The sequence below is a fragment of the Triticum aestivum genome, chromosome 5B, assembly GCF_018294505.1.
Source record: "Triticum aestivum cultivar Chinese Spring chromosome 5B, IWGSC CS RefSeq v2.1, whole genome shotgun sequence".
Classification (NCBI taxonomy): domain Eukaryota; kingdom Viridiplantae; phylum Streptophyta; class Magnoliopsida; order Poales; family Poaceae; genus Triticum; species Triticum aestivum.
Window position 1 is genome coordinate 390,063,903 of NC_057807.1, and position 17,274 is coordinate 390,081,176.

Genomic DNA, 17,274 nt, shown 5'->3' on the forward strand with positions numbered 1-17,274 from the left:
TGTATTTACAAGAAAGTGAGTGGGAGCTCTGTAGCATTTCTAATATTATATGTGGATGACATATTGTTGATTGGAAATAATACAGAATTTCTGGATAGCATAAAAGGATGCTTGAATAAGAATTTTTCAATGAAAGACCTCGGTGAAGCTGCTTATATATTGGGCATCAAAATCTATAGAGATAGATCAAGACGCTTAATTGGACTTTCCCAAAGCACATACCTTGATAAAGTTTTGAAGAAGTTCAAAATGGATCAGTCAAAGAAAGGGTTCTGGCCTGTGTTACAAGGTGTGAAGTTGAGTCAGACTCAATGCCCGACCACTGCAGAAGATAGAGAGAAAATTAAAGTCATTCCCTATGCCTCAGCCATAGGATCTATCATGTATGCAATGCTGTGTACCAGACCTGATATGTGCCTTGCTATAAGTTTGGCAGGGAGGTACCAAAGTAATCCAGGAGTGGATCACTGGACAGCGGTCAAGAACATCCTGAAATACCTGAAAAGGACTAAGGATATGTTTCTCGTTTATGGAGGTGACAAAGAGCTTGTCGTAAATGGTTACGTCGATGCAAGCTTTGACACTAATCCAGATGACTCTAAGTCGCAAACCAGATATGTATTTATATTAAATGGTGGAGTTGTCAGTTGGTGCAGTTCCAAGCAGAGCATTGTGGTGGGATCTACGTGTGAAGCAGCAAATGAAGGAGTCTGGATGAAGGAGTTCATATCCGATCTAGGTGTAATACCTAGTGCATCGGGTCCAATGAAGATCTTTTGTGACAATACTGGAGCAATTGCCTTGGCAAAGGAATCCAGATTTCACAAGAGAACCAGACACATCAAGAGACGCTTCAATTCCATCCATGATCAAGTCAAGGAGGGAGACATAGAGATTTGGAAGATACATGCGGATCTGAATGTTGTAGACCCATTGACTAAGCCTCTTCCACGAGCAAAACATGATCTGCACCAAGACTCCATGGGTGTTAGAATCATTACTATGTAATCTAGATTATTGACTCTAGTGCAAGTGGGAGACTGAAGGAAATATGCCCTAGAGGCAATAATAAAGTTGTTATTTATATTTCCTTATATCATGATAAATGTTTATTATTCATGCTAGAATTGTATTAACCGGAAACTTAGTACATGTGTGAATACATAAATAAAACAAGGGACATTTACACATGTGCCCCTAACTCGAACACACTACTCACATTTGCCCCTAATTTTAGGTATGCTCAGTTTTGCCCCTCTGTCGTTAGTGTCACTTACAGAAATGCCCTTCCGAGCCGTTACCGTCCAGTCAAAGGGCGTTGACCGCTATCTGGGCGTTTGTTGGACATTTTGCCCCTGACTACATGTGTCACTTACGGGTGGGACCCACTGAATAAAAATAAAAATAAAAACCACATCCACTCTCTCACTCACTTACATGTGGACCCATCATAGAAAAAAAACTCTCTCTCACTTACATGTGGGACCCCACATGTAAGTGTCTAGTTATTTTTCTAAATGATTAGTAGTTTTGTTAACTGTTAGGGCACACAGATTAGTCTCACTAATAAGCATACTATTATTATTACTAATTAGGATTAGGGTTAAACTAATTAATAGGCCCCACTGTCATAGGAAGTGCACTAATCCTAGTCAAACCACCGGCGTTAAGCCGCCGGTGAGCCACGGCAGAGGGCATGGGAGCTCTGTCCGGCGACCAAAACGGCGATGATTTCGTCCTGCACATGTTCCCGGGCTTGCTTGGACTCGAACTGAAGTGTCAGGGCGAGCAGGGACAGTCGGAGTCTCAGCCATGGCCGAGGCCAGCGGCGGCGCCGGTCGAAGCATGGTGGCAGAGGGGCTGGAAGGCACGGGGGAGAGGGGATAGAAGGCACGGGGAACAGGGCCTCACCGCATGCATGCCAGAGTGGTAGAAAGACTCCCGAGGCCCGATGGCGAGCACATGTACCCCATCTACGGCCGCCGGAGCAAGGTATCGCGAGGAGGGAGTTGTACGAAGAGGGGCTCATCGGTGAGTTGTCTGGAAGATCCACGGCGACATATGGATCTCAGGGACGGTAATTTAGTGTCAGGGGATCTCGAATGACGGCGAATCAAAGATGGCGGCCGACGGACAGATGCGGCGGAGATGGCTTCGGTTGAGAAGTTGAAGGGCACCCGACGTCTTTATCGCTGGCGTGGTGATTCATAGCTTGACGGCGGGCTTCGGGGACATGGCGGCGCGGCCTCTCGACGGCATTGGCCACGGGAGCAGCGACGCTCAGGTGAGCATGTGGGCGACATGCCCTCGGCCTCGGCAGAGGGGGAGGATGATGAGCCAGTTGGCTGGGCTGACTGGGCCGTCCTGGGCCAAAAGGTAAGCGTGTCCTTTCTCTTTTATTTTGTAATTTCTGTTTTATTTTTTTCCAGGGGCAAAAATGTCCAGTAGACGCCAGAAAACGGTCAACGCCCTTTGACTGGACAGTAACAGCTCAGAGGGGCATTTCTATAAGTGGCACTAATGGCAGAGGGGCAAAACTGAGCATACCCGAAAATTAGGGGCAAAACTGAGTAGTGGGTTCGAGTTAGGGGCAGAACTGGAATTGGCCCATAAAACAAAGTGTCCCTAGTATGCCTCTACTTGACTAGCTCGTTAATCAAAGATGATTATGTTTCCTGACCATAGACATGTGTTTTCATTTGATGAATGAGATCACATCATTAGAGAATGATGTGATGAACAAGACCCATCCATTAGCTTAGCATAATGATCGTTAAGTTTTATTGCTATTGCTTTCTCCATGACTTATGCATGTTCCTCTGACTATGAGATTATGCAACTCCCGAATACCGGAGGAACACCTTGTGTGCTATCAAACGTCACAACATAACTGGGTGATTATAGAGATGCTCTACAGGTGTCTCCCAAGGTGTTTCTTGGGTTATCATAGATCGAGATTAGGATTTGTCACTCCGTGTATCGGAGAGGTATCTCTGGGCCCTCTCGGTAATGCTCACCACTATAACCTTGCAAGCAACGTGACTAATGAGTTAGTTGTGGAATGAATCATTACGGAACGAGTAAAGAGACTTGCCTGTAACGAGATTGAACTAGGTATGATGATACCGACGATCGAATCTCGGTCAAGTAACATACCGATGACAAAGGGAACAACGTATGTTGTTGTGCGGTTTGACCGATAAATATCTTCGAAGAATATGTAGGAGCCAATATGAGTATCCAGGTTCCACTATTTGTTATTGATCAGACATGTGTCTCTATCATGTCTACATAGTTCTCGAACCCGTAGGGTCCGCATGCTTAACGTTCGATGCCGATTTGTATTATGAGTTATGTGTTTTGATGACCAAAGTTTGTTCGGAGTCCCGGATGAGATCAAGGACATGACTAGGAGTCTAGAAATGGTCGAGAGGTAAATATTGATATATTGGAATGTTACATTCGAACACTGGAATGATTTCGGGAAGTATCGGATTAGTTTCGGAGTACCGGGAGGTTACCAGAACCCCCTGGGCCTTCATGGGCCCTAGTGGAGAGAGGAGGCCGGCGACCAGGTGGTGGCACGCGCCCCTCCCCCCCCCCCCCAAGCCCAAACCGAATTGGACTAGGGGTGGGGGCACCCCCCTTTCCTTCTTCTCCTCCACCTCTTTCCCCTTCTCTCCTTCTCCGGAAAGGAAGGGGGGATCCTACTAGGACTAGGAGTCCTAGCAGGACTCCCTCCTTGTTGCGCCCCCTCTAGGCTGGCCGCCTCCTCCCTCCCTCCTTTATATACGGGGGCAGGGGGCACCCCAAAGACACAACAGTTATTCTTAGCCGTGTGCAGTGCCCCCTCCACCGTTTACTCCTCCGATAGTATCATCGCAGTGCTTAGGCGAAGCCCTGCACGGATCACATCATCAACACCGTCCTCACGTCGTCGTGCTGACGAAACTCTCCCTAGACCCTCTACTTGATCAAGAGTTCGAGGGACGTCATCGAGCTGAACGTGTGCTGAACACGGAGGTGTCGTACGTTCGGTACTTGGATCGGTTGGATCGTGAAGACGTTGGACTACATCAACCGCGTTAACTAACGCTTCCGCTTTTGGTCTACAAGGGAACGCGAACACACTCTCCCCCTCTCGTTGCTATGCATCTCCTAGATAGATCTTGCGTGATCATAGGAATTTTTTTGAAATTGCATGCTACGTTCCCCAACAAAGATTAGGTGTTCGGATATGCTATTTACTTTCTCTGTAAAACCGACTCTGTACAACCCTAGGCCCCTCTGGTGTCTATATAAACCGAGGGTTTAGATTGGAGGCAAGATCATAATATTCATGGGCTAGACAATCTAGGGTTTAGCCATTACGATCTCGAGGTAGATCAACTCTTGTAACCCCTATACTCATCGAATAAATCAAGCAGGACGTAGGGTTTTACCTCCTTTAAGAGGGCCCGAACCTGGGTAAACATTGTGTCCCTTTGTCCATTGTTACCATTGATCCTCAGACGCACAACTTGGGCCCCCTCTACCCGAGATCTGCCGGTTTTGACACCGACAAAGCACTCGACCGTTGCAGCTCCCACGTCGCCCCTATGCCTTCTTTGTCCGAGTGATGATGGTTGGGTCGATTGGAGGGAAGACGTCCGAGTGACGTCAGTGTATCCGAGTAGATTTTCAGTGGTGCGCATTCGAACACGCCTGAGATCCAGGAGGGCTCCAATGTTGGTGTGGGACCATAGGTGGGCCTTAGATGTCAGGTACTTGACACTGGTAGTAGATGACCCCATCATCGCTTAAAGTAGTACTATTGCCCAGGCAAAAAGGAATGAAGCCCCAAAACGGAAACATCTATAACTACTACAAATGAACTCCAAAAGAAGCAAACTCAAGCTTGTTGAATAGACAACAAAAAGTACTATCCAACAATGACTGGTTAATATAAGAAGTGGTAGTAGAAAAATGCCTATGATATAGAGATGTGAAACCTATATGAATGAAGAACCGGCAAAGCCTCCAACATCAAAAACATCATTGAAGATGCATATGAACTCCGTTTTTCTGATGAACTTGAGCTTGTCATGAAGATGACCCTAAGCTCTAAAACTCACATAGAGAAACACCAAACAAGAACAAACAAAGATGATTCAAGGATGCAATGGTTTGGGCTTTCTACGAATGATACGATCAAACTACTCACTTGAGAGCTCCCCTTGATAGTACATCAATCGATCCTATAACCTGGTCTTCCAACTACCACCATGAGACCAGTAAAATAGAAAACCTACTAGGGGCAAACCTTTGCCTTGAACATAGCCCACTTGAGCTAGATGATGACGATCTTGACTTCCTCAAGTTGGACCACCTTTCTTGATTATGCTGGCTCGATGAAGACTACTAGAGTGCTCCCTCATACTCCACTATGGGTGAGCCTCTCTTCAGCAACTCTTCACATGCCCATTGTCACCACAATGGACGACAAACTTCAAGTATGATCTCTCTATGATGCTCCACTTGAACTTGCACATCGCAATCTTGATGACGATCACCACTTGATGTCATCCTTCATGGGTCATATGATATCTTCCTTTTGATGCATGCCCATGGAAACAAACATAACCCCACAAAGAATTCTCACATAGAATAGGAGTTAGTACATAAAGCGTAATGGGTAATGCTTACCATACCATGAGATCACTTGATCACACTTGGTACGTCTTCTAAGCTTTGTGTGTCCATCAACTTGAATCACTCTTTGTACTTAGTCTTGATCAAACTTGTATCTTTCCAACTCTCTTCATTAGGATGACGTCTTAAAGGTAAACATGAATGTTCACACAATCTTCTTTTTCAAGACATGCTTGAAATAGGCTCAATCTCACATCACCAATCTTTGGATAAATCCTTGAATAGCACATTGGTCAACACTTAATCTCCTTATAACCTTGAAACCAACAAATGGTCCTCAAGCAAATCCTATGGACAAACCCTTGAAATATAACTTAAGGCAACCATTAGTCCATAAGGATTGTCATCAATTACCAAAGCCAACCATGGGGGCACCATGCTCTTTCACGTTCCAAAATGGCTGGGCCTTCAATTTACGTTTGTCCATTTTTTTGAAAAGTCAAAAACCCTAAAAATTCATCAAGTTTGTGGATAAAAACATTTGCATCTAGAATGCCGAACATATATCGTTAGATTCATCATAACATGTACTTTCAAATATTATCTATTTGGTAATATAAATAGTTCTCTACAAACTTGATCAACATTTGCAAAAAATGACTTTTTAAAAATATTATACGCACTACACTACTGAACGGAGGGAGTATTAAACAGGGTTACAGGTGCATGTTTAGGTGATCACATAACTAGATACTCCCTCCATTCCATAATGTAGCGTGTATATTTTTTAAGTCAAATTTTGCAAAATTTGACCATGTTTAAAGAAAAATTATTTATATTTAGAATATCAAATGTATATCATCGGATACATCGTGAGTTAAATATTCATACTATTGTATATGTTTGGTATTGTAGATATACTACCTCCGTCCCCAATTGGATGGCGTATAAATTCAGTTAAAAAGTCAATGTGTACTTGTTTGACCAAGTATATATACAAAATTATGGAGATAAATAATACCAAATCAATATCATCATATCCATCATTAGATATATTTTCATAATCTATTTATTCAATATTGTATATGTTGGTATTTTCTTCTATATATCTGGTCCAACTTTTGACTCAACTTACACGGGGACAGAGGGAATAGATAGTTTTCTCCATAAACTTGGTCAAAATTTGCTAGGCTTGACTTTAAAAAAAATTATATGCACTACATTATGAAACGGATGGAGTATTGCCATTACTCAGCGAATGGTGAGTTTGTAACAGGTCCAAACTGGTCCTGGTCGGATGCATGTGTTTGGATGAAATTCAGCACATACCACTAATAATTTGCTCATAGGCTTGGTGCGGAGGTTTTCGAATTTCTTAGGTACAAATTCTGCGAAGTATGTTAACCGTGCAGGTCAACATCATATGATGGAGGGAGAAGTCGAGAGAAGAACACAACCGGGACAAGATATTCCGGACCGTCCAAGTGCCGTCGGGTTCATTTCTGTTATCGGAGCTCAGCTATCAAATTGCTGTAGCTAGAACATTTAATTTTAATTTGTGTAACTACTCCGTACTTTTCATGTACTACTATATGGAGTACCTTGAAGTTTATGTTTTCTGTCCTAGTTGTGATTTTGAATTTCCGAGGCGAGGACGGCTCGGCTGTGGAAACATGACTCATCCTTGGCCCTTTGTGTTCTGGTCTGTCACGATCCAAGAAGTGTAGCTACCTTTCATGTTCTCCTCCGATTCTTACTCGCCAATCCACCGGAAGCGCGTGTCCCCCGTACAAAATTGCGACCGACGACGATTTTCCCCACCTCCCCACTAACCCACTTCCTTTCACCCACGCAATCCACGACACAACCATGGCGAGCGCGGCGCCGGAGCTCGACCTTCAGGATCTCCGCCTGCAGGAGCTCATCCGAGGCTCCATGCCGGACCGGCCGCCGTCCTCGTCGTCCTCCCGCGTGCCGCCGCTCAGCGACGACGAGATCGGCCGGTTCGACTGCGCGGTCTGCATGGAGCCCAAGCTGGTGTTCGACCGGTTCCGCGCCACGCCCGCGTGCGCGCACGACTTCTGCGTCGCCTGCGTCGTGTCCCACATCGAGGCCCGCGTCGCGGACGGCGCCGTGCCCGTGCCCTGCCCGGCGGCCGGGTCCGGCTGCCCCGCCGCCATGCACCCGGAGGCGTGCAAGAAGCTGCTCGACATGGACGTGTTCGACGCCTGGTGCATCGCGCTATGCGAGCGGGCCGTCGGGCCGGGCCGCGCGCGCTGCCCCTACCGGGACTGCGGTGAGCTCGTGGTGCTCGAAGCCGGCTGCGGCGCCGCCGTCGGCGCGGTGCCTGAGGAGGCGACCTGCCCCGGCTGCTCGCGCGCCTTCTGCCTGCTGTGCGAGGAGCCCTGGGACGAGCGCCACGACGGCGGCCAAGGGTGCGCGCTCGACCGGCTCGCCGTGGGGCACAACTGGATGCGCTGCCCGAGCTGCCGCGCCATGATCGACAGGATCGACGGGTGCAAGAGCATGCTGTGCAGGTAAAACTAACCGCGATAACAACTTACTACTTAAATTGACTTTCACCTGCAAGTTTCCTCCTCAGTTAAATCTTCAAACTTGCTTAAGATTATGAACCAAGGCTTGTGCGACTTTTCCTGGTGGCCATTTCAAACAATGAAGGAGGATTGTCATAGGCAGCTGTTGCTTAGAATTTGGTTATGCAATTTTGGACGACACTGTCTGAATTGCAGTCCCTTTTCCTGTGAACCATTAATTGTGAAATGTAGACCCGTAGTCTTCGTCGGAGCATCTAGTATAAATTTGCAGACTTGAGTTGACTAATGACTGAAAAACCATGTTGACTTGACCCGCGACGACGACAGCATATGAGAATGAGAGGTTCGAAGCAGTTTCATTTTTCAAATCAGCAGGGAACGATTCCCCGGTTCCATTTCATAGAAAACTCAAAGATTCAGAACCCCAACCAAAAACATAAAGGCAAAGCTGTTGTTTACTATCTGCCATACTACTGACAATTTCTTCGGGTCTGTGCTGAATCTCCGTCTGCTCTTGTGATGATCCCAGGTGTGGCTCCGTCTTCTGCTACGGCTGCGGCTCGTCTCCGGCAGAGGGGATGTGCAGATGCTATGCTTCGCGACGGGAGGATCTCATACCACTCGAGGCCGGCTTTGAACTCGTCGGGGCCGGACCAAGCGCTTGCCTTTCCTCGACTCGTGGCAAGGATGCAGTCATGTGAATTCTTTTCAGTCGGTGCTTGTTGATTTTCTTTTTCTTTTGCGGGCTGACGATTGTTGAATCGATCGAGTTAATTAGCTACCTTAACAGTGACAAAAAAATATCTTATATTACAGTGACAAAAAACATCATGTATTAAGTTACAGAGTGAGTATTTACTACTACGTACTCCCTCCGTCCGGAAATACTTGTCATCAAAATGAATAAAAGGGAACGTATCTGAATATATTTTAATTTTAGATACATTACTTTTTGTCCATTTTGATGACAGGTATTTTCGGACGGAGGGAGTACCTCTGTAAACAAATATAAGAGTGTTTAGATCACTACTTTAGTTATCTAAATGTTCTTATATTTCTTTACAGAGGGACTAGCAAGAAGCATGTGCGTTTTCTCGAGAGTACGCTAATGACGTACCATATTTTTATAGAAGATAGAATATATGTACATGAAGTTTGGCGTAATGCGAACACAAGACCAAACACAAAGCACACACTAAGGGCCTAAAGCTAACTTCTCACAAAACGTTGTAACCCTCCCGCACCAACGCCTGCAAGTCTCCATTCCTCTACCTCGGCGAGCACCTTGTCAGCCAGTGCAGTAGGTGTCACTTGTTGATCAAGGCGGTTAAACACCCGAGCATTCCTCTGTTTTCAAATGGACCATGTTGTAGCCGTGACCAAAGTGTCGAAACCCCTTCTATCCCGCCCATGGAAACTCCTCCTTTCCCTAAGCCACCAATCAGTTAAAGTGTCCGTAGTTGAGGGCGCTTGCACATTGATTCTCAGGTGTTCCCATATCCGGTGCCAAACTTCCTTGGCATAGACGCAGTGGGCAAAGATGTGGTTCACGTTGTCTTCATCTCGAAGGCAGGCGAAGCAAGCCGAGGGCCTGTCTTGCAAGCCATGCCTAGCTCTTCTGTCTGACGTCCAGATTCTGTATTGGACAGCCAACCACATAAAAATCTTGCATTTCAACGTTGCCCAGCTTCTCCAGATGCATTTGGCAGTTTGGAAAGTCTCAAGCCCCATGCAGAGTCTGTCGTACACCGAGCTTGCGGAGTACTTGCCAGAAGCAGCGCATGGCCAAGTGAAGACGTCTAGTTCCTCGGGGTTTCTCTCAATAGTGGCGATCGCATGGCAAAGGTGCATGAGTTGTATCTGTGCCATAAACGATGGGTTCTCCTGAACATCCAGCAACCAATTGTCCTCGTCCAGGGCTTGCTGGACCGTCCTGTTGTTGATGTTTCTTGGTGTGACGGAGCCCAGGATCAAAGGCGTGATGTCAGCAACCGCGAAACCATGCAGCCATCGATCTCTCCAGAATAGAACCATAGAGCGTGATCCTACTTTTATGCCGACGAGACTATCAAAAACTGCCCTCGCCTCCGGGTCATCTACCATCTGCAGCCCTTGTCACGGTCTTTGTGGTTCTACCCTCTTGAGCCACTCCCAACGCACTCTGAGAGCCAATGCATGTAGCCTCATGTTCTTCACTCCCAATCCACCATAGCACTTTGGTCTGCAGATCGTGTCCCACCCCACTAAGCATTGCCCTCCATTGACCTTGTCTTTCCCAGCCCAGAAAAAGGATCCCATCCATTTGTTGATTTCCTCGAACACCCAGTCAGGAGCATCCGTGATCATGAAGTGGTGAACCAGCTTTGCCGCAATGACAGATTGTACAAGCACGAGCCAGCCAGCCCTCTGGATGAGGCCTCGTTGCCAGGCTGACACAAATTGCTTGACTTGGTCCAGCATAGGCTGTCACTGAGCTCTAGTAAGGCTCTTGATGGGTAGTTGCAGTCCAAGATAGCGGCAAGGAAACTCAGCCAGGTCACACTGAAGAATCTCTTCCACCCGAGCCCGGTCGCTGCTATCACCTCTGATAAGGATGGCCGAAGACTTGTGATAATTGACCCTGAGCCCCGAGGCCATACCAAACACCTCAAGCGCCCTCCTGACAAAGCTGAGGTCCTGTGCAGTCGTTCTAATGAACATGTCCACATCGTCCGCGTATATGGAAAACCTCTGCATGGCCGAGATTCCTGAAAACATACTAAGAACACCCTCCTCCATAGCCTTCTTGACCAGAGCCGAAAGCGCATCCATTGCGATCACAAATAGCATTGGAGAGATGGGATCTCCTTGCCACAATCCTTGAGCATGGTGGATGCAGTCCCCAGGAATGCCATTGACAATCACCTTGGTGCTAGCTGAATGCAGCAGCACAGCGATCCATTTGATCCATCTCATGCCAAAACCTTTAGCCACCGGTACCTTGAACAAGAAGGGCCATGACAGGGAATCAAAAGCTCTCGATATGTCGATCTTAAGGAAGGCCGCGGGGGATCTGCGGGCATAGAGCCGGCGAGCAACCTGGCACACCAATAGGAAGTTATCATGCAAGTGCCTGCCTCGGATGAACGCGGATTGATTGGCTCCAACCACCTCCGGCATGCGAATTATCAGGCGGTTAGCTAGTACTTTGGCAAAAAGTTTAGGGATGTTGTGTATAAGGCTGATTGGCCTGAAGTCTCCTACGTACTCCGCATCGGGCTCCTTGGGAATGAGCACGATGTGAGACTTGTTGAGCTTCACAAAACCTCGTTCATCACCAACAAACAGCTTCATGAAGACCGCCATAACATCATGTTTAATGATCGGCCATGCTCGCTGATAGAACGCACCGATGAAACCATCCGGCCCAGGCGCTCGGTCTGATGGGAGTTCAGAGATAACCTTCCAAACCTCTTCTTCTATGATCATCGCCTCCAGTTCCCCTAATTCCACTAGCTCCAAGCCAAGATACTGAAGGTCGAGCGCATGATCTCTCGCACGAGTAGTTCCTAGGAGATGCTCATAAGCTTGCGAGAAGACCTCTTCCATCCTCGCGTGATCAGTAATCACCTCCTCTCCACACTTGATATGCGCAATGAAATTCTTCGATCTTCTGCCATTAGCCACTCCTTGAAAAAGCTTAGTGTTAGCATCTCCTTCTTTGATCCAGTTAAGCCTCGACTATTGGCGATCAATGGTCCGTTCCAGAGCCGCCATGCTAAGCAGGGACTGTTTTAAAGTGCACCATAACCAGCTCTCGAGATCATTCAGATGTCTGTGTCGGATTTCAGGTTCTGGCAGACCCTTAAGGTTCGAACTCTGGGGTGCGCGTGTAGATCACCCCCCTACCGGCTCACGTCTCATCGCCTCGCAAAGGATCTAGGCTATACGAAGAGCAACACAACGGATGCAAGGTTTATACTGGTTCAGGCCACCATTGTGGTGTAATACCCTACTCCAGTGTGTGGTGTGTGGATTGCCTCAGGGGCTGATGATGAACAATACAAGGGAAGAACAGCCTCGCGAGGGGAGGATTTCTTGTGGTGGTGTGGTGGTTCTGGCTAGGGTTCGAATGGTCAATCTCCCCTCCCCCTGCCTTGAGAGCGGCTAGTCATATTTATAGAGCAAGGCCCTGGTCCTCTTCCCAAATATTGAGCGGGAAGGGCGCCAACAATTGGCCATTTTGAAGGGGAACATCTAGTACACTTATCCTGACTAAAGTTGGTCCTCGCCTGCCAAAGGCTCTGACAATGACGCCTTCCTGGGCTCCACGATGACCTCCATCCTGCCGTTCTGCTGGTCTTGGTCTTGTTGCACCGAAACGCTAACCTTTGCCTGATGCCTTGGCCTGTGCTTGCCCCCTTTGCACCAAAGGGGAAACAAGGACACTGCCCAGGCCGGCGCCCGCCTGTCTTCGGTCGTCATGGCTTGCGTCACGGGCACCTCATGAGGTACCCCGCCTTGATCTCTCCGCCTCCTCACGAGCCAGCCTGGCGAGGCTGCGCCTGAGGAAGCTTCCTGTCGTCCGCCCTGCGAGGCTTGGCCCCTCGTGAGGGTCTTGAGCTTGTGTTGACGAAGATGGGCCGTACTGGGCCACTCCTTGAGCCATGCTGCAGGCCGCAGGCAGGCAAGTCTGGGTACCCCTATTCCCAGAATGCCGACAGTAGCCCACGGGCCGAAGGCGCGCCTGGACTTGGCTTAGCGGAGAAGCGAAGGGGCAAGTTCGAAGCGCCGCGGGCCCCAACAGCCCGCGGCCTTGGGCGCCGCGTGGCAGTTGATTGGACGTGGGCGTCCCTGCTTCCCCACGACGCCTTGGCAACTGTGTGTCAGTCAAGTCCCTGCATGCAAAATGGGTCATGATTACCTGTGATCGTGGAGGCCGATGGTTGGCCTCCTCTGGCTATATGTACGAAATGGCGTGAGCCCTTCCGGTCCATCCCTTCCTGCTACTCTCTTCTCTCCATCTCGGCTACTCGCCATCCACATGGCTCCGCCAAAGAGGTTCTCGGCCATGGAGAAGGTAAAAGCTCATCAGGAAGGGCCTGACTCTCCTCTGACCAAGCGTGGCCGGGGTCGCCCTCGCAAGCATCCTGTGGCCCCCGTGGTGGCTTCCCGTGGTCGTGGGGGCGGTCTTCTGCGCGGCGATGAGCGCCCGGCTGCTGACGGGGGGTATGCTGCGGCTGCGCGACCCTCCAGGCCGCGCTTTCACTCGACGGAGGTGCTGCCGGAGTTTGTCGTGTGGTCGGCGGACCCGACCAGCACCTGGCTCCAGCTCCCCCGCTTCTTTGTAGGTGAACTTCCGGCCGGCGCTCCGGGCGGCCGCTGGCTTCAGGCAGATGGTTGCTACAGCAGGGCCTCCTGGGCCTTGCTGGAGGTCTCCGTCACCAGGGAGGCGGTCCTGACCCGCGGCTGGCAAACGTTTGCCCGCGCACGCGGCCTGAGCCGACGGTGCACCCTGCACTTTAAGTTCGACGGCGATGCCACCCTCTATGTGAGGGTGTTCGGGGAAGACGGCCACCGGGCTGGGTGCTGCCCCGAAGACGGCGACCGCGGCCGTGAGCCCAGCCCCGGTGTTGATCAGGACGAAGGCGGTAGTAGACACACGGGCAGCGGTGCTCGGGGCCCGCCAAGCTTCAGTGACTCTCCTTCAGACGGCAGCTCCTCCAGCGGTGGCCGCGACCAACCCCCGTGCCGTCGCGCCCGCCTGGGGGAAGGCAGCGGGTCGATCCACCGCCGCACCCCGGTGAAGCGGGAGATGGGATCCAGCTGAGTCCCGGAGGCAGTACGAGCCCTCGCCGTGAATTAGTGTCGAGCAAGTCGCGCCTATATTGTTTTTCTTCCTTCCCTGCGCAAAAAAGAAGGTAGTCTGGGGCCCCGTGGGGGCGTGTTGAACTGTTGCTGTTAATTATCGCGTCATTTCTGCTATTTCTGTGTTATGTTTTTGTGTCACGCGCTTATGTGTGGAAATTACTTAGCTCGTGGAGGCTTGTCATGGTCTTCGCCTCCCGAGGCCGGTGTCGGTGTCAAAACCGGCGGATCTCGGGTAGGGGGTCCCGATCTGTGCGTCTTAGGCTGATGGTAACAGGAAGCAAGGGACACAATGTTTACCCAGGTTCGGGCCGTCTCGATGGAGGTAAAACCCTACTTCCTACTTGATTAATATTGAAGATATGTGGAATACAAGAGTAGATCTACCACGAGGTCGTAGAGGCTAAACCCTAAGAGCTAGCCAATGATGGTATGATTGTAATTGTGATCGGCCTTCTAAGGACCATGCTCTCCGATTTATATAGACACTAGAGAGCTAGGGTTTACATGGAGTCAGTTTACAAGGAAGGAAACATAATATCCGGATCGCCAAGCTTGTCTTCCACGCAAAGGAGAGTCCCATCCAGACACGAGCCGAAGTCTTGAGTCTTGTATCTTGATGCTTCTATAGTCCAGACGATGAATACAGTCCGGCTGTCCGGATACCCCCTTATCTAGGACTCCCTCAGTAGCCCCTGAACCAGGCTTCAATGACGATGAGTCTGGCGCGCAGTCTTGTCTTCGGCATTGCAAGGCGGGTTCCTCCTCTGAATAGTCCAAGGTTCCCATCACGACGAATAGTGTTCGGCGTCTTCATCAATGTTATACTCCTCGGCTTCTGTGTATCAATAATTACCATCTCCACGTGTCGAACGAATGTGAGGAGTCAAGGCATTTTTACATTTGCCACCCTTGGTCCTTCGGGCTAGCCGCCTATTTGAAGAGACGGGGATTCCCAGATCCAAACCTCACTCTCCCTCCTCGAGCAAGCATCCAATAGAGCGCCCAGAAAAAACCATTCCAGCATGGCCGGTCGTCGCAACTCTTCTGCTCGCTCCCCTTGCCCCAAGCCGGGAGACTGGGGAGAGTGTTTAGTTTCTCATAGCCGCTTGATAGAGTTACAAACCCAAGGGCTCCTTCCGCGGCATTCATGGTCCCTGTGCGAGCCAGAGTGGCCACCTATAATGGCGGAGAGCAAGCAGAGAGATCCCCCAATCCGTCTCTAGAGGAGCGAATATGCTTAATTCCGCATGTGTTAAGGGGCGTCGGGTTTCCTATTTATCCATTCCTTCGCGGGCTTCTGGAGTTCTATGGCCTCCAGCTGCACAATCTTACCCCCGCCTCCATACTGCATATAGCAGGGTACGTCGCCCTTTGCGAGCTATTTCTAGGCTGTGAGGCTCATTTCGGATTGTGGAAGAAGTTGTTCTGCCTTGTCCCCCGCAACGAGGGAGAATCCCTATGTCAAGCGAGCGGGGTCGAAGTATGGCGTATTGCTGAGACCGGATACCTATCCGGTACTCCCAAGAAGGCTCCAGACAACTGGGCTTCAGAGTTGTTTTATATTGACGACGCTCCTCTTCCGGATCCAATCCGGACAGGACTCCCCAAGTTCAGTAACTCTCCGCCGAGGGCGCGTCTAAGCTGGCGCCCCCGAGGCCCCCAAGAAGAGGATTCTAGGGAAGTACATTTCCTGATGAACAGGATAAAGTTACTGGCCAAATCCGGACCGACGATAGTCGAGGTGATGGCAATATGTATAATGCGGGGAGTGCAACCGCTTCAATATGTGGCACTACAACGGGACAGACGATGCCACCCGCTGTGGCCGTAAGGGTCCGTACTCCCCCACCGCTCTGGCAAGGATACTGTCCGACCTGTACAAAGGAGAAGAGGAGGAATTCCTCCATATCGAACCGCGAGACGGATTCTCCATGTACAATCCCCCAAACTGGGTAAGTCGTCATTTATTTTATCGCTTTACTTATCGTGGCGTTCTTTGCTAAAGTTACCTGCGTCGATATTTCCAAGCAGGAACTAAGGAGGGACGTGGAAGGAATCTTCAGCCCTTCTCCGCAGCCAGAGGACCCCGAAAGGGCCTTGGATCCAGGACTCGAAGAAGACCCAGATGCGGCCGTGGAGCTTGTCGATGGGATATTTTATCGGACAAGCCGCGACGCCCCCCCCCCTGTGGCTATCACCACCGATTATCCCGGACTGTTACCTTCATCGCGTGTAAGCCAAGCCAACCAATCGATCCTCCGAAGAGAATCGTTTCCTGATGTCACACCTTATCCCTGATATGTCGTGCTTTTACAGAAGCGACGTTCGGAGTGCAGGGCCGAGCCCCTAGGGACCCATCAGCCACAGCCGTCCGGATTGGGCAGGCTCAAGAGGAAAGCAATTAGAGCCGACACGCCTCTACAGAGGTAAGAAAACAACATGTCTTGCAATTTAGTTGTCGTTTGAAGTATAACAGCGCCCTTCATACATTTTGGCAGGAAGAGGAGTATCCGGACTGTATCCGGAGATCCTGCCAACCACGCCTCCACCAGTGAGGCTCCAAGACCAACTTCGAGAGAGGAGGCGGACGTAGGGCCGACGCCGCATAGTCCTCTGACAGAGGACGCAGATATGCTCTCTGCCACCAATTCGGAGGTAGAGAGCGCCATGGATCATCGGGGCCGACGGGTCGTGCTTCGCAACAACATCTTCTCCGAAGAGGCGTTTAATGCCTTCAATTCAGGAGACGCGTACATCCGAGCTGCTCAAAGCGGAATCGCCCGGGCGACAGTCCAGTATACCAAAGATATACGGGTAAGAAAGCTTGATGAGCATGTATATAGTAGTAGCCCCTGAGACTTGAAACGGTTGAAACAACAGTTTTAAGTATCAATTCATGCGTAGGTTCTTGTTGATAAGAATGAGTAATTGGCTCGGGAGCTAGAGGAGTGCAAGACTCAACCGAGGGCCACAGTTGCCAAGCTAGAGGAATCCCAGAAGGCCTCGTGTGGTAATATTTATCTGAATTATATGAAAATGCACCAGTTGGCAACCGGCTAGTATGACAAATTTAACAGAGAGTTCTGTAGACAACCCTGGAGTAAATCCGGAGGGTGGCGGGGAGGACGAGTCGCATCTCTAGAGGCAACTAAAGGCCGGTGAGCGTATCCTGACGCAAGTGAAGCATAATAAGAATGTGCTCCAAGATGCCAATGTTCGGCTGGACGTGGAATTGAAA

The 17,274-nt window shown here is 49.7% G+C and overlaps 1 protein-coding gene across 1 annotated transcript; it reads left to right on the forward strand.

Moving 5' to 3' along the window:
- Positions 1–7,395: 7,395 nt before the first annotated feature.
- LOC123116195 (E3 ubiquitin-protein ligase RNF144B) lies at positions 7,396–9,129 on the forward strand. The gene is made up of 2 exons (XM_044537191.1): positions 7,396–8,168; positions 8,716–9,129. Exons 1-2 carry the CDS (start codon positions 7,501–7,503, stop codon positions 8,885–8,887), a joined length of 840 nt encoding a protein of 279 aa, XP_044393126.1. The 5' UTR covers positions 7,396–7,500; the 3' UTR covers positions 8,888–9,129.
- The last annotated feature ends 8,145 nt before the right edge of the window (positions 9,130–17,274 follow it).